The 17,996-nt window shown below is 48.4% G+C and overlaps 1 protein-coding gene across 2 annotated transcripts in view; it reads right to left on the bottom strand.

Moving 5' to 3' along the window:
* LOC147123782 (exocyst complex component 6B-like) overlaps nucleotides 1–17,996 on the bottom strand; it is an 860,046-nt gene that overhangs the window by 454,781 nt on the left and 387,269 nt on the right. For both annotated transcript variants that reach the window (XM_085975948.1, XM_085975954.1), the window contains one exon: nucleotides 10,667–10,735. In XM_085975948.1, the coding sequence (XP_085832074.1) occupies nucleotides 10,667–10,735 (69 nt within the window). The remainder of the gene's footprint in view (nucleotides 1–10,666; nucleotides 10,736–17,996) is intronic.

The raw sequence follows: 17,996 nt of genomic DNA, 5'->3' as shown, positions 1-17,996 counted from the left end.
GGGGTAAGCCATTTAGGACAGAGATGAGGAGGAATTTCTTCACCCAGAGAGTGGTGAACCTGTGGCATTCTCTGCCAAAGAAGGCAGTTGAGGCCAATTCATTAAATATATTCAAGAAGGAGTTGGATAGATTTCTTAAGGCTAAAGGGATCAAGGGATATGGGGAGAAAGCAGGGACCGGGTACTGAATTTGGATGATCAGCCATGATCTCATTAAATGGCGGAGCAGGCTCGAGGGGCCGAATGGCCGACTCCTGCTCCTATCTTCTATGTTTCTATGTTTAATTAATCCACACTTGTCCAAGTGGCTGTTAATTTTGTCTCTGATTACTGTTTCTAAAAGCTTCCCCACTACCAAGGTCAAACTGACTGGCCTGTAGTTGCTGGGTTTATCTTTACACATTAAACTAATAGAAACCGCACAGTCTAGGTTCACTATGACGATGCCAGGAATGGAAAAATACAGTTATGAGGAGAGACTGGGACTATTTTCACTGGGGCAGAGAAGGTTAAGAGGAGATTTAATAGAGGATTTTAAAATTATGAAGGGTGAATAAGGAAAGACTAATCCTTGGCTGGGGAGTCAGTGGCGAGGGGGTTTTCTGTTTAAAACGACCATTGAGAGAGTGAGGGCAGAGGTTAAGAAACATTTCTTTACACAAAGGGTTGTCGGGAGCATGGAATGCTTTGCGACAGGGAGTGGTTGAGGCAGAGAGCATTGCATCTTTTAAGAAAAGAATTGGATAAATATTAGAAGCTGAGAAAGACAGGAAGAGCACAGGGCAGCGGGATTAGTTCAGGATGACTCCACCGTGAAGCTTCCACAGTTCTGAGAGCTGCAGTGGCGGACCCTCCCAATTGATCCCCAGTTTCAGACAACTGAATTGTAATCAAAGGCCAGTCGAACGAGGGCTCTTGGACCTTGAAAGCAGACGCACAGATGTATCCTCAGTGGAATGGAAAAGGCAAAGTCCAGGACTGCATTTACATAGAAACATAGAAGATAGGAGCAGAAGTAGGCCATTCGGCCCCTCGAGCCTGCTCCGCCATTCAATGAGATCATGGCTGATCATCCAAATTCAGTACCCTGTCCCTGCTTTCTCCCCATATCCCTTGATCCCTTTAGCCTTTTCGAGTTAACCCGCAACTGCATGACAAGGGGACACAGGCAATGTTCCCTCTAATTTTTTTTGGGGGTGCGCGGCCCTTTAACGGGCTGCACGGCCCATTCAAATTTCCGCGAACCTTTGGTTATTCCATTCAAAAGCCGGTGACCGGCCTGCGCGGGACCTCCAGACCATTGAACACAGGTACAAGCGGGTACAAATGCGTTGCCGGCTGGTGCAGTGGGTGCTGACTCTCTGTACGCTTTCAAAAAGGGAGCTGGACCGATTCTTGACTGGGGCAGAGATTGCATCATAGAGAAGGTAAGTGTCTTTGTAGATAACACTCAGTCCGTGTGAGCTCCTGGACTGGTTTCTATTGCCTGAGGAGGTCGGAGAGGAATTTTCCAGGGTATTTTTTCCCTTATTGCTTTGCTACAGGGAGTGCTTGAAGCAGAGACCATGGCATCTTTTAAGAAAAAAATTGGATAAATATTAGAAGCAGAGGAAGACAGGAAGAGCACAGGACCTTGTAGCTAAGATCCCCCATTCCGGGTTGGAGAAGCTGGATTTGTTTTCATTGGAGCAAAGGAGGTTAAGTGGTGATTTGATAGAGGTGTACAAGATTATGACGGGTTTGGATAGGCTAGACGGGGAAAGGCTGTTCCCACTAGTTGATGGTACAAGGACTAGGCGACACAGATTTAAGGTTTTGGGCAAGCGATACAGGGGGGACGTGAGGAAAAACTTTTTTACACAGTGAGTGGTGAGGACCTGGAATTCGCTGCCGACGGAAGTGGTGGAAGCGGAGACACTCGATGTTTTCAAGGGGAGACTGGATAGGCACTTGAGGGAAATAAACTTGCAGGGCTACGGGGATAGAGCGGGGGAATGGGGCTGACTGGATTGCTCTGCAGAGAGCCGGCACGGACTCGATGGGCCGAATGGCCTCCTGTGCCGTTATGACTCTATGACTTATTGGCCCTGGATTTTTTTCCTCTGGTTTTTAGCCTCCCCCAGGAGATCACTTGGCTGGGAGGGGCGGGGAGAATGGAGGTGGGAAGTGTCTAGTCGTGATGCCCCAGCCATCATGATGTGTGGGGCAGGCTTGATGGACCAGTTGGCTTTATGCTGCCCGTCAATTCCGTATGTTCAGGTGTCAGGAAGTGCTTCTGCACAGGAAGGGCGAGTAGCACCTGAAGCGGGTTCTGAGGGGAGAGAAGGCAAAAGCTGTGATGGCAGTTTCTATGAAATAACGAGCTACAGAGGCCAAATGGACTCGTCAACCTTACAACAACAACAACAACAACTTGTATTTATCTTCTTCTTAGGCAGTCCCTTGGAGCCGAGGGTGACTTGCTTCCACATTAAAAATGAGTTCTCAGGTGACGGATGAGTCCAATGCGGGACCTACAGTCTCTGTCACAGGTGGGGCAGACGGTGGTTGAAGGGGCGGGTGGGTGGGGTGCTTGGGTTGATGTGCGCTCCTTGCGCTGCCTGCGCTTGGCTTCCGCTTGCTCCCGGCGAAGAGACTCGAGGTGTTCGGCGCCTTCCCGGATGCTTCTCCTCCACTTTGTGCGGTCTTGGGCCAGGGATTCCCAGGTGTCGGTGGGGATGTTACACTTTTTCAAGGAGGCTTTGAGGGTGTCCTTGAAGTGTTTCCTCTGCCCACCTGGGGCTCTCTTGCCGTGCCGGAGCTCCGAGTAGAGCACTTGTTTTGGGAGTCTCGTATTTATACAGCGCCTTTAATGTAGCAAAACGTCCCAAGGTGCTGCACAGGAGCATTTTAAGACAACAAATTTGACACCGATCTACATAAGGATAAATTAGGGCAGGTGACCAAAAGCTTGGTCAAAGAAGTAGGTTTTAAGGAGCGTCTTAAAGGAGGAAAGAGAGGTGGTGAGGCGGAGAGGTTTAACCTTACTATCTGTCCAATTCGAAAAAGGGATAATGCAAGTTGCTTTTTGTTTCTGGGGAGAAAAAGGGATTGAGGATGAGAAGAGCTAAGAAAAAAGGCAATTTTTGATCCCAATGACTCTGTTATTGCTGAAAATTCAAAGAGGTGAGCTGGCTGCTCATAAATTAGATGCTGTTCACTAAACTCCAGTCTGCGATGAAGCATTAAAGGTTTATAGGCAAAGCAAACAATGAGCAACAATTACAGAGCTAAATGGGCAAATTGAGGCAAAACTCTATGGCCTGCAGCAAGTCCTGGGCCGATCACATCAGGAACCTTGTGCCCTTCTCAATAACCTACTTGTCAATTTCAGATCCTCCCATACCCTGCAACCTCTGAACTTTCACTCTATAATGTGCTGGAATCTGACAGCGTGGGAACGAAAGAATCACGGCTATCTGATTGGATATCATATTTCAAAGTCCAAACCACCCTGTTAAGTGGTTGCGTTTTTTTGTTCTGGCTGCAGCTGATTAACTAGATTATTTGGAGCCAGGCCAGTGGAGAGATATAATAATCACCTCAAAAAGGGAAAATCAACTGCCTGCACTTTCTCAAGATTAGCAGCACAATTTATACACATCTTGCAGGGGCACATCTACAAGGAAGTCAGGAGAAACCTCTTTACCCAGAGTGATGAGAAGGTGGAACTTGCTACCACATGGAGTGGTTGAGCTGAATTTTTGTTCATAATTCGCTCATGGGATGTGGGCGTCGCTGCCAATGTCAGCATTTATTGCCCATCCCTAATTGCCCCCGAGATGGTGGCGGTGAGCCGCCATTCTTGAACCGCTGCAATCCACAATACTTCTTTTGTAGCGGTTTGGTACAACTGAGTGTCTCGCTCGGCCATTTCAGAGGGCAGTTAAGAGTCAACCACATTGCTGTGGGTCTGGAGTCACATATCGGCCAGACAGGGTAAGGACGGCAGATTTCCTTCCCTAAAGGACATGAGTGAACCAGGTGGGTTTTTTACAGAAATCCAGTAGTTTCATGGTCAACCTTTACTGACACTAGTTTTTTATTCTAGATTCAATCCATTAACTGAATTTAAATTCCCCAGCTGCCGTGGTGGGATCTGAACTCGCGTCTCACGGATCATTAGTCCAGACCTCTGGATTACTAGTCCCGTAACATAACCACTATGCTACCGTACCCGTCAAAAGTAACCCAGTGGCTGCAAAGCGTCCTGATGATGTGAAAGGCACTATGCAAATGTAAGTTCTATGCTACTGTTCCCCTGTAATGGCATTGATAGATTTAAGAGTAGGCTAGATAAACACAGGAAGGAGAAACAAATAGAAGGCTATGCTGACAGGGTGAGATGAAGCTTCTCGATCTCTCTCTCCTCCTTTAACTCGCTCCTTAAAAATTCCTCTCTGACCAATCTGCCCTAATAGCTCCTTATGTGGCTCGGTGTCAAATTTTGCTCGATAGCGCTCCTGTGAAGCACCCTGGGACGTTTTACTGCGTTAAAAGCGCTGTATAAACACAAGTTGTTGTTGTTGTAAAGTGGGAGGAAGCTCATGCGGTGCTTAAACGCCAGCATAGACCAGTTGGGCCGACTGGCCTGTTTCTGTGGCAGCACACTTTGTGCAAGCACGCCGACGAGGGTCCCAGGTTCGATCCCCGGCCCGCGCTAAGTTAGCTGGTCGCAGCGGGTCTGCTGGCGTCGTGCCGCAGTTAGCCTCTGCACCCCAGAGGCGAGGCAAAGGGCGGAATCGTAACCCGAGCCAGATTTGCCATCTTCTTAAAAGGGGGGGGGTGGGGGAGGGAGCTGGAAGAAAAGTTGGCAGGAGAGAAAGGATGCGGCTCCGAGATAAAAACGAGAGAGAATGATATCCAAGGCATTCCGCTGAAGCCCCAGCCCCGGGTTCAAAGGCCCACAAAAGAGAGGCCCAAACACTGTAAATTACTGTGAACAAGAATGATCAAACTCTGATGGAACGCAAATAGCTTGCACATGATGAGGATGGAAATGATAAATCCTGTGGCTACGAGTGAGGCTTATACACTTAAGGGAAACATACTTTCTAATATCCATCATGGGGCGCGCAAGCAACACGTTAGGACTTTCCTCTTATTTTTGGCTAATCCCAATGGAATTTGGGTTGAGAGCACTGGCAGGGCAGTTCAATGGGATCGTGCGATTGTTTGTTTACGCCTAATAGTCCTGCCCCCCCGGAGCACAATACAATAGACACTGTACACACGAGCAGTTAAATAACACAACCATCTTATGATCATCGGTGAGCACGGTGCAGGGAAAGGCCAACCAGCCCATTGAGACCTTGCAACACGTATAATTCCCTCTGGTCACAGACTCCTCCCCAACCTATTTCATCTCCTGAAGGAGGGCGGTAAGCGCAGGGAAAAGCTTCCCTCCTGGCTTTTGATCATTGAAAGATTGAGAATGCAGCGAAGTCGCTCAGTGTGCCGTTAAGGCTCGAAGGCCCCGGTTTAAGTAACATTCTGCACTAAGCAAATCTGATTACATGGTGACGCGGATAGTTTCAGCACCCCTGAACTAGGTAGGGGGAAAAGAAACACATCAGGCAGGGTTCCAGCCCTTGAGTCTCCAGGAATTGGGTCAGAAGTGGGGATGTTCGCTGATGACTGCACAGTGTTCAGTGCCATTCACAACTCCTCAGATAATGAAGCAGTCCATGCCCGCATGCAACAAGGCCTGGATGACGTTCAGGCTTGAGCTGATAAGTGGCAGGTAACATTCGCACCACAGAAGTGCCAGGCAATGACTATCTCCAACAAGCAAGAGTCTAGCCACCGCCCCATGACATTCAACGGCATTACCATCGCCGAATTCCCCACCATCAAAATCCTGGGGAGTCACCATTGACCAGAAACTTAACTGGACCAGCCACATAAATACTGTGGCAACAAGAGAAGGTCAGAGGCTGGGTATTCTGCAGCATGTGTCTCACCTCCTGACTCCCCAAAGCCTTTCCATCATGTACAAGGCACAAGTCAGGAGTGTGATGGAATACTCTCCACTTGCCTGGATGAGTGCAGCTCCAACAACACTCAAGAAGCTCGACACCATCCAGGACAAAACAACCCGTTTGATTAGCACCCCATCCACCACCTTAAACATTCACTCCCTTCACCACCGGCGCACCGTGGCTGCAGTGTGTACCATCGACAAGATGCACTGCAGCAACACGCCAAGGTTTCTTCGACAGCACCTCCCAAACCCGCGACCTCTCCCACCCAGAAGGACAAGGGCAGCAGGCGCGTGGGAACGCCACCACCTCCAAGTTCCTCTCCAAGTCACACACCATCCTGACTTAGAAGTATATCGCCGATCCTTCATCGTCGCTGGGTCAAAATCCTGGAACTCCCTCCCTAACAGCACTGTGGGAGTACCTTCACCACACGGGCTGCAGCGGTTCAAGAAGGCGACTCACCACCACTTTCTCAAGGGCGACTAGGGATGGGCAATAAATGCTGGCCTTGCCAGCGACGCCCACATCCCATAAGCGAATAAAATAAAATTGAAGATGAATCTCCCGGGCATTGCTGCGAGCAACCCAGGAGTAACATCATAGGGGCATTAAAAAGAAGTGGCCTGTTTTTAGTTTCCATTTTCCTTGAACACTTTTGTTTATTGGAGATGGCTGTTTGACTGGCCAGATGGTTGGAAGGCAGGAGGTCGTGTGATGAAACCTCCAGGAACACGTCCACCCAGAGTTGGCATCCTGACGGAAAAGAACAAGAATATGGACGATGGGCAAGCACCAGGCTCCAGGATGTGATATAACCTCATCCCCACCCCACACACCCCACCAGGGTCGACTAGCCTGCCAACAACAACAACTCAGAGGCAAGAGTGCTACTACTGAGCCACAGCTGGCACCAATGAGAAGGAGCCTGTGCTAATTCTTCCCCATCCCTGTTCATGCCATCACTAAGACTGCCTAGTTCAACCTCCGGAACATCGCCCGACTCCGTCCCGGCCTCAGCTCATCCGCTGCTGAAACCCTCATCCATGCCTTTGTTACCTCTAGACTTGACTATTCCAACACACTCCTGGCCGGCCTCCCACTTTCCACCCTACGTAAACTTGAGATCATCCAAAACTCAGCTGCCCGTGTCCTAACTCGCACCAAGTCCCGTTCACCCATCACCCCGGTGCTCACTGACCTACATTGGCTCCCAGTTAAGCAAAGCCTCGATTTCAAAATTCTCATCCTTTGTTGTCAAATCTCTCTACGGCCTCGCCCCTCCCTATCTTTGTAATCTCCTCCAGCCCCACAACCCTCCGAGATATCTGCGCTCCTCTAATTCTGGCCTCTTGAGCATCCCCGAATGCAAAGAGGGGATTTGGGTTTCGGATGAGAGGCTCCATCTGCTCTTTAAGGGAGACGTGGGACTATTCAAAGCGCAGGGCAGTCTCAGCGTCCTGCCCAATATTTATCTCTTAGCCAACATCATTGAAACAGATTACCTGGGAATTTATCTCTGCTATTTGTGGGATCGTGTTGTGCACAAATTGGCTGCCACGTTTGCATAGATTACAACAGTGACTACACTTCAAAAGTACTTCATTGGCTTTGAAGTGCTTTGGGACGTCCTGGCATTGTGTCATGCAAGTTCTTTCTTAATTTCTTCGAGAAAAGAAAGAACGTCTTCTTGGTTGTGGAGCCACAAACTGAACTGCACCCCGGCATCTTCAGGAGAGCAGGCGGTGGTGTGGTGTGGGGGGTGGGCGGGGGGGGGAAGAGGGGGGGAATAGAAAAATTTTAAAAAGAGGATCATGAACCCGGCAGTACAGAGATCGGCTGGTCTGATCTCGGACACCAAATTACTGACGCAGACCTCATCTTGTATTGGAGAGCACAGGTGACACTATCCCCACATGCCTTGAAGGTGAGGGAAGTGGGCAGGTTGGGGGGGGGGGGGTAGAAGAGAGAAGACTAAATTGCCATTCAGTTACTAGAGCTACTGAACTGAACCCCAGCAAGAGTCAGCGCCTTCAGGAGAGCGGGGAAACCGGGACAGGAAAAAAAAAACGTACCCAAAAAATCCTGATTAAAAAGTAGACCTATGGATCCACAGCGCTTAAGACTTCATGTGAGATTATTTTACTCATCTAATTGTTATCCTGTTTTTGTGAGAGTTGTTAAGATACTGGATGTCTGTACACATTACTTTCAGCTATTTACCCAGACTGGCCGGACTCAGGAAATGATTTCTAACTGAGGAAACTCTTCAGATTTCTATGGGGGTACAAATGAGCGCTCTTTTTACAGCCTTATCAGGAACAATAGATCCATGAAAAGATTTGAAGCCTACTCGCCGCTGCCCCACCACTGACCTCCGTGGGCTAACGGTTTTGCCACTCTTGACCTTCCTGAGAGAGTTCAGGGCTTCCTGTGGCAGTGGCACCAGTTCCCAGATAGTTCAGCCTCTCCCAACTTCCAGCTGCTGACAGTGGGATTTACAGATACCTACACCCTCTGTCACCAAGACCCTGACCATGGACTGACCTCGAGACACAAACTGCAACACAGCGCTGAACTTTTGCACTGCAGATAAACAAGGGTGGGGGGGGGGGTGGTGGGAGCGGGGTGGGGGAAGCACAATAAACTAGCGCAGCAGGCCCAAACTTGCAGTATCTTTCCTTCCCATCTCAGCCTTGCTTTGAGCATTCAATACAAGCTGTACGACGAGTTAGAGATGGCCCGAAGTAAAATTTCTGTCTTAAAAAGCTAGATCAGACGGTAAGAATTGGGAATAAATTAAAAGAAAAGTGATAGATCTTGTACGCCTCACTTTGAGACGCGGTTGCAGGTTAAGGAAGAATGTCACCATCTTACTCCCAAGTCATGTTGCCAAGTGGGCGGGAATGAAAGAAAGAAAGACTTGGATTTATATAGTGCATTTCACGATCTCAGGACGTCTCAAAGCGCTTTACAGCCAATGAAGTACTTTTTGAAGTGTAGTCACTGTTGTAATGTAGGAAACGTGGCAGCCAATTTGCGCACAGACAGCAATGTGACAATCACCAGATGCGGGAAACTCTCTTTTAACCGGCACCTCAATATCCGGAAATCTCTCTTAACCGGCAAAATTCAGGAGTAGGTTCAGGTAAGTTTTACTATATATTAGTGGCCGTGTAACCGGGGTTCCTGGATCTGTGGCCGTGTAACCGGGGTTCCTGGATCTGTGGCCGTGTAACCGGGGTTCCTGGATCTGTGGCCGTGTAACCGGGGTTCCTGCACAAGTGCCGTGTAACCGGGGCTCCTGCACCTGTAGCCCTGCACAGGGCTCTCGTACCTTGGTAAGTATACCTCTCTGTAATCCGGACTTATTGATCAACCGGCACCACGCCGGTCCCGGATAAAAAAGAGTTTCCTCTAATCTGTTTTAGTGATGTTGGTTGAGGGATAAATATTGGGCCAGGACACCGTGAAGACCCCCCCCCCCCCCCACCTGCTCTTCTTCGAAATAGTGCCATGGGATCTTTTACGTCCACCTAAGAGAGAGGACGGGGCCTCGGTTTAATGTTTCATCCGAAAGACGGCACCTCTGACAGTGCAGTGCTCCCTCGGAGTGTCAGCCTAGATTTTTGTGCTCAAGTCTCTGGAGTGGGTCTTGAACCCACAACCTTCGGACTCAGAAGTGAGAGAGAGAGTGCGACCCACTGAGCCACGGACGGCTGACACCACGGCGAGGGGTTAAAACGGCAGTCGCAATGGCAAGCAGCAGTGGCCAGATAGCGTTCCCAGATGCGGTGATATTCTCCTGCCGCCAAGGGCTAAAAAAATACTTTGCAAGGTGGAAAGCTGGCACCGCCCTGAAGCTGCAGGCAGTGCAATAACACGCTCCAATCGACAACTATATATCACAGCAAATGTGTCGTGAGAAACAGAAACGAGTTGGAGGTTCACAGGTTAGAACGAGGTAGCACTGGTTAACGCTTTGGTTCCAATAAAGGGTCCCTCCCAACCCAAAACATTAACCTGTCTTTTCCCTTTCCAAGTGCAGAGGGACCTTTCCAGCACTTGCTGTTTTTATTTCCGATTTCTGTCACTCACAGCTCGTTTTGTTTCTTTTCAATCCATTGCAAAGCACGAACACCTGAATCATTTCTGTAAGGCCTCCCAGTTGTTAAACCTGACTTTGAATGTTCTCTGGTGCAACAGTTCCTCTGGCCGCGAGTCCCTCAGCGTGTCTCTGGGCCCTTCCTTCTCTTCTGTGACTCTTCCTTTGCTCCTGTGCGGTCAACTGAGCTCTGGGACGCCCTGTCACAGGAGGTCAGTTACTTGCGCGGAGTGTTGGAAGTTTGCAGTGCAGCGCAACTCTCAGCACAGTCGGCACGCACGTGGTTCATTTCCCGCTGGTGTGACAAAACAATGGTGCAAATACATAGTCACGACCGAACGGCTGTTTGATTGTGTCACAATCACGTTGAACCCCAAAAGTCTGACCGAAAGGAGATTCATTACTCCACCTTACTGAGACAGGCAGAGCAAATCCGTGCAGGTCTGGATCAAAGATGTTCATTCTTTCAGGATCTCCCGCCGCCCATTCCCCTCCTCCCCATCCCACTTGGAATATCATGATGTGGAGCCAGGTGACTTACCAGGGCAGTATATATGTGCAAACATCTGTACACGGGGGAAAAGTCGACCAGATCTTGAGCACTTAGTACCTGTCAGACACATGGAACAACACACACACAAAAAAAAAGAGAGAGAAGGTGAAACTTAGTGCATGGCCCACATCCATATCAATCAATAACACTGTCAATCACGGCAACACTTCTATAAAAACATCAAAAGCTCCCAAGCAGATATCTATTATAAAAGACAGGTGTGCAGCAGCTGTTGGAAGTTATCAGGACAATACCAGACCTGTATGTTTTGGCTTTGGCCTGTTTCCTCAACATATGTGACCAGGCCTCCCTTACTGGGATTAGAGCTTTTTATTAAGTTGTGTCCCCGGTCTTAAAGGAATCCTGCGGGATATGGGTTCTACAACGGGTGAAGTGCTGTGAAATGTTACTACATACCACTAAATCACTCCCAGGTTTTTAGCATTTAAACTTTCTGAGAGTTAAGGGCACATCAAGGCAAGGGATTTCAGTGTTGCATTTCAGGCAGTCAGTACCAGCATCAAACACTCTCAGGGCAGGGTCCCACAACGGGTTAGATACAAGCTAAAGCCCACTCTACACTGTCCCAACAACACTCCCAGGGCAGGAACAGTGCGGGTTAGATACAGAGTAAAGCTCCCTCTACACTGTCCCATCAAACACTCCCAGGGCAGGTACAGCACGGGTTAGATACAGAGTAAAGCTCCCTCTACACTGTCCCATCAAACACTCCCAGGGCAGGTACAGCACGGGTTAGATACAGAGTAAAGCTCCCTCTACACTGTCCCATCAAACACTCCCAGGGCAGGTACAGCACGGGTTAGATACAAGCTAAAGCTCCCTCTGCACTGTCCCATCAAACACTCCCAGGGCAGGTACAGCACGGGTTAGATACAGAGTAAAGCTCCCTCGACACTGTCCCATCAAACACTCCCAGGGCAGGTACAGCATGGGTTAGATACAGAGTAAAGCTCCCTCTACACTGTCCCATCAAACACTCCCAGGGCAGGTACAGCACGGGTTAGATACATAGTAAAGCTCCCTCTACACTGTCCCATCAAACACTCCCAGGGCAGGTACAGCACGGGTTAGATACAGAGTAAAGCTCCCTCTACACTGTCCCATCAAACACTCCCAGGGCAGGTACAGCACGGGTTAGATACAGAGTAAAGCTCCCTCTACACTGTCCCATCAAACACTCCCAGGGCAGTTACAGCACGGGTTAGATACAGAGTAAAGCTCCCTCTACACTGTCCCATCAAACACTCCCAGGGCAGGTACAGCACGGGTTAGATACAGAGTAAAGCTCCCTCTACACTGTCCCATCAAACACTCCCAGGGCAGGTACAGCACGGGTTAGATACAGAGTAAAGCTCCCTCTACACTGTCCCATCAAACACTCCCAGGGCAGGTACAGCACGGGTTAGATACAAGCTAAAGCCCACTCTACACTGTCCCAACAACACTCCCAGGGCAGGAACAGTGCGGGTTAGATACAGAGTAAAGCTCCCTCTACACTGTCCCATCAAACACTCCCAGGGCAGGTACAGCACGGGTTAGATACAGAGTAAAGCTCCCTCTATACTGTCCCATCAAACACTCCCAGGGCAGGTACAGCACGGGTTAGATACAGAGTAAAGCTCCCTCTACACTGTCCCATCAAACACTCCCAGGGCAGGTACAGTATGGATTAGATACAGAGTAAAGCTCCCTCTACACTGTCCCATCAAACACTCCCAGGGCAGGTACAGCACGGGTTAGATACAGAGTAAAGCTCCCTCTACACTGTCCCATCAAACACTCCCAGGGCAGGTACAGCATGGGTTAGATACAGAGTAAAGCTCCCTCTACACTGTCCCATCAAACACTCCCAGGGCAGGTACAGCATGGGTTAGATACAGAGTAAAGCTCCCTCTACACTGTCCCATCAAACACTCCCAGGGCAGGTGCAGTATGGATTAGATACAGAGTAAAGCTCCCTCTACACTGTCCCATCAAACACTCCCAGGGCAGGTACAGTATGGATTAGATAAAGAGTAAAGCTCCCTTTATTGACATTTTCAAGACAGATTCAAAGTTTTTTATTTAAGGTCTGTGACCTTTTATTGGTGACCTGAAAGGTTAACGCTGTTCCTCTCTCCACAGATGCTGCCTAGCCTGCTGAGTATTCCCAGCATTTCCTGTTTATATTACAGATTTCCAGCATCCGCAGTATTTTGCCTTTTGTTCAAAGATTTTTGTTGAGTAATGGTACGAAGATATGGAACAAAGGTGGGAAGATGGAGATGAGATACAGATCAGCAATGATCTAATTTTTGTCACCCCTTCCAAAACCTCCGCCTCGGTGTCTATCATTTTGCTGGATAACATCTCCATGATGCATAAAGTTGCCAACCCTGCCGGATTGTCCGGTAGTCTGGCGGAATGGAGGATTGATCTCGCAGGCGCTGCAGCATCAGTGGCTGGCTTCTACCGGTCGAAGCCCTCCCCCGCGTCCATTTACCAGTTGCGAGCTTGCAGGCTGTGACGGTTGAAATTCTTACAAGAAATAGGCCTGGAATTTCCTGCTGGCTGGACCCGCATCTGGCAACATCAGGAACGAGGAAATTTCAGTTGTAACTGCAGAGCCCTGAGCGCCAGGAAGGCAGGCATGACGGTGGGGGTGGGACATAGGAACAGCCTGCAAGCTCGCAACTGGTAAACACGGTTATTTTTCTGATTGTAAAAATGTGAGAAAGGGCCTTTTTTTTCATGCCATCTGATCCGACTACTGGCGTAGGCGCAAAAATCCCTGCGCTGCTAATTGGTCGCCGCGTCTAGCAAATGAACCTGTGAAGTGTGTTGTGTGGAGTCAGTTTTAAGTATCCACCAAGTTTCTGTTCTGCTCACTATAAAAATATATAAGGAAAGATACTGGTTGCGAGACAGACAAAGGTTGCCTCGGTGGAGTTGCCCTGACTGGAGAGAGTACTACAAATGGTGCGGCACCTCTCAATCAGCCGACGTCAATTCATTTGCTGTTCCTGGAATAAAGTAGGAACAGAAGGAAGCCCCTGAGCCTGTTCCACCATTCAATTAGATCATGGCTGATGTGTATCTTACGTCCATTTACCAGCCTTGGTTCTGTAACCCTTAATAACCTTGCACATCAACAATCTATCAATCTCAGTTCAATTGACCCCCAGCCTCAAGAGCTTTTTGGGGGAGAGTTACAGATTTCCACCACCATCCGACGTCCGTATTAAAAAAAAAAGGTCCTTTCCTCATATATTTTTAACTAGTTTATTTTATAACATATATAATTGAGGACCAACCAGTTACAACAAGGTAGCTCGCTGTATTCTATTCAAATTGTTTACGGGTAGATTGCCATCGATTTTTGTCCACTCCAATTCTGGCACATGTAACAAGCGTCTACATGACATGATTCCAAAACATTTCTGTCCAAATTGTGCCTCAAGTTCAATAAAAAAAATTATCGTGCGCTATAATATTATCTCACATTAACGTAGGAATGCAAGGGACCCGAGTAATAAGCTGTCTTGTGACTCACACAAGGGACCAAACCTTGCTAAGGCTGTCAATCTTGGAAATGGGTCACATGATCGAATCTCCAGGAATACATCCAACCAGAGTTGGCAACACTAGTGAAGCGCCTTGGGACAATTTTTTGATGTTAAAGGTGCTGTATCATTCCACAGGGAGCTGCGTCAGCTGTGGCTCAGCAGGGGCGCCCTCGCCTCAGAGTCAGAAGATCGTGGGTTCCACGCCAGAGACTTGAGCACAAAAAATCCAGGCTGACGCTCCCAGTGCAGCGCTGAGGGAGTGCCGCACTGTCGGAGGTGCCGTCTTTCGGATGATACGTTATACGGAGGCCCCGTTTGCTCTCTCGGGCGGACATGAAAGATCCCGCGGCACTATCTCGAAGAAGAGCAGGGGGCGTTTTCCCCCGGTGTCCTGGGGCCAATATTTATCCCTCAATCAACATCATTAAAACAGATTATCTGGTCATTATCACATTGCTGTTTGTGGGAGCTTGCTGTGCTCAAATTGGCTGCTGCGTTTCCTACATTACAACAGTGACTACACTTCAAAAGTACTTCATTGGCTGTAAAGCGCTTTGGGACGTCCGGTGGTCGTGAAAGGCGCTATATAAATGCAAGTCTTTCTTATCTTAGATATAGAGCTAAGCACAGGCATGGTAGGCCGAGCAGCCTCCTTTTGTGCTGCAGCATTCTATAAGTCATTGTTGCTGTATTTAAGGCCTTTGGGTTTCATCTCAATGAAACATTTATTTACAATGATTGGCTTTTTGAAATAAAGCTTAAACCTCCCATGGAGTACAGAGCTAAATATATATTTAAAATTTACAGATGGTCTGGACTGATTTCAAGGCTGTAATCACAACTCAGGGTTCAGAGGATGCTTACAAACCACAACTAAATCCAGAGATGAGATTGCAGATTTCAACGTCTTTACCATCTATCGACTGTTTATCATGCACATTACAGAGTTCGCTCACGGAGGGCGAGAGAGGGGGAGGGAGGTTATTCTATCCTTTCATGATAGACATCGTCCTGTGCAGTCCATGTAGCCGAGAAGTAATAACATCTGCTTTCGAAGATTAGCAACAGCGATGTATTCACTACAACGTTTAGTGAATCACAATCAACTGTCCAGTGGCCATCATTCTCTATAAACCAGTCAGGTAGTTAACAAGGGCTATTTCACTTGCATGTGACAGCTACGCAGAGAGGATGTTTCCCCTCGTGGGGAAATCTAGAACGCGGGGGCACGGTTTCAGAATTAAGGGTCACCCTTTTAGAACTGAGATGAGGAGGAATTTCTTCTCTCAGAGGGTCGTAAATCTGTGGAATTCTCTGCCCCAGAGAGCCGTGGAGGCTGGGTCATTAAATACATTTAAGGTGGAGATAGACAAATTTTTGCAAGATAAGGGATGAAGGGTTATGGGGAGCGGGCAGGGAAGTGGCTTTGAGCCCAAGATCAGCCATGATCTTACAGAATATAAGAACATAAGAAATAGGAGCAGGAGTCGGCCATTCGGCCCTTCGAGCCTGCTCCGCCATTCAATGAGATCATGGCTGATCTTCTGCCTCAACTCCATTCAGCGGCCCTATCGCCATATCCCTCGATGCCCTTACTAGTCAGGAATCTATCGACTTCTGTTTTGAATATACGGAGTAGCGGAGCAGGTTCGAGGGGCCAAGTGGCCTATTCCTGCTCCTATTTCTTATGTTCTTATGTACTGCATCGAATAAAAAGGGTGACTGCTCAATGAAAAGAATAGAAAGACTTGCATTTATATAGCGCCTTTCACAACCTCGGGACGTCCCAAAGCACTTTACAGCCAATGAAGTACTTTTGGAAGAGTAGTCGCTGTTGTAATGAAGGAAATGCGGCAGCCAATTTGCGCACAGCAAGCTCCCACAAACAGCAACGTGATAATGACCCGAAAATCTGTTTTTTTTGCTACATTGACTGGGGATAAATATTGGCTCGAGCACTGGGGATAACTCCCGTGCTCTTCTTAGAAATAGCGCCATGGGATCTTTTACGTCAAGTCGCACTCCAGATCCTGATCCTGAGAGGGCAGACGGGGCCTCGGTTTGACGTCTCATCAGAATGACGCCACCTCTGACAGTGCAGCGTCCCCTCAGCACTGCACTGGCGTGTCAGCCTAGATTTTTGGACTTGAGCCCACAGCCTTCTGGCTCAGAGGCAAGAGGTGATAATGACCAGATACTCTGTTTTAGTGATGTTGATTGAGGGATAAATATGGGCCCGGGACACCGGGGATAACTCCCCCTGCTCTTCTTCGAGTAGTGACATGGGCTCTTTTACATTCACCCGAGAGATGAGCAGGGCTTCAGTTTAGCGTCTCATTGAAAGACAGCACCTTTGACTTATGTGCTTAAGTCTTGAACTCACAACCCTCTAACTCAGCTCTAATGCAACTCTAACTCAAGAGGCCACGGCTGGCTCTTGACAGGACAGACATACCCACATGCCAAATTCCCAATCTTGACTTGGCTGTTAGGTGATGCACACAGTCGTGGCCAGAAACAAAGACAATTTTAAGCTGGTAGATTGTAAAACTGCTGCCCAATATGGTACTGCGCTGTCTTACCATTTGGGCAAGTGTAAACAAGTATCCTTACAACCTTGTCCAGCACAACCCAAAGATGTGCGGGTTAGGTTGATTGGCCATGATAAAAATTGACCCTTAGTGTTAGGGGGGTTACGGGGATAGGGCTTGGGTGGGATGGCTGTCGGTGTAGGGACCGGGTGCTAGGGTTTGGATGATCAGCCATGATCTCGTTGAATGGCGGAGCAGGCTCGAAGGGCTGAATGGCCTACTCCTGCTCCTATCTTCTATGTTTCTATGTTTCTAAGCCATGGTTAAAATTGGAGTTAAACAAATCAGGGTCAAATTCGTCCTTGGCTTTCTCCTGTGCATCTCCTAGCGGATCTATGAATTCCTGCAAGTATTATCCGACTCACAGAACTCTCATCAGGTAACATGAGCCAATTTCCCCGGAGTTATTATACCATTAAGTCCTTAAGACTTCTTACTGCAACTTCACATCGTCTCAAATACGCTATTCTGTAGTCTCTGGATTCTAATACCATTAATGATGATTGGGTTTAATATGAGTTAATGACATACATTTTCAGTGGCATGGGATCAAGGAAAACTGGATAAATCCCACTCGCAGAGTTCATTCTCAATTACAGAGAACCTTAAATATAAACATGCTGTTTTGGGGAAATTAAAACTTACCTCGGGAGCAGCTCATTTTTTCCCTTGTGCTCGACTGGGCGAGGGACGTTGGTGCTGGAGAGTAGAGCTCCAGCACCGACAGCTAGAGGTGCCGCGTCAGGTACAGGGTGACTTAGATGCACGTTTGCAATGCCGGCACCGACATCGACTCCGCCTTTGGCTGCAATGTGAACGTTTCCATCATCGGAGAAGTCGCTTGCGCCGGGTGGCGGCAGTGCCGAGTGCAGTGAACGGCCGGCCAGTGCGGACAAGGATGGCCACCGTCATCTTCCTCCTGCCCACAATTTTCACGATGCTGACTTTATGTGCGGACACTGAGAAAGGTCCGTGGCCAGAAGACAAAATGTTGTCATTTAATCTCTCCTGCCTTCCATCCTATCACAGACCTTCCCTTTTGTTCTTTCCTCTCCTCCCCCCTTTCACTGCCCCTACACTTGCTTAAAATCTGTTACGTCTCTAACCTCTTCCAGTTCTGACGAAAGGTCACCGACCTGAAACATTAACTCTCTCTCGCTC

This window comes from Somniosus microcephalus, chromosome 2, assembly GCF_052327205.1.
Source record: "Somniosus microcephalus isolate GS21.2 chromosome 2, FLI_Smic_1.0, whole genome shotgun sequence".
Classification (NCBI taxonomy): domain Eukaryota; kingdom Metazoa; phylum Chordata; class Chondrichthyes; order Squaliformes; family Somniosidae; genus Somniosus; species Somniosus microcephalus.
Note: the sequence above shows the minus strand (reverse complement) of the source record. Positions and strands in the feature narration are given on the sequence as shown.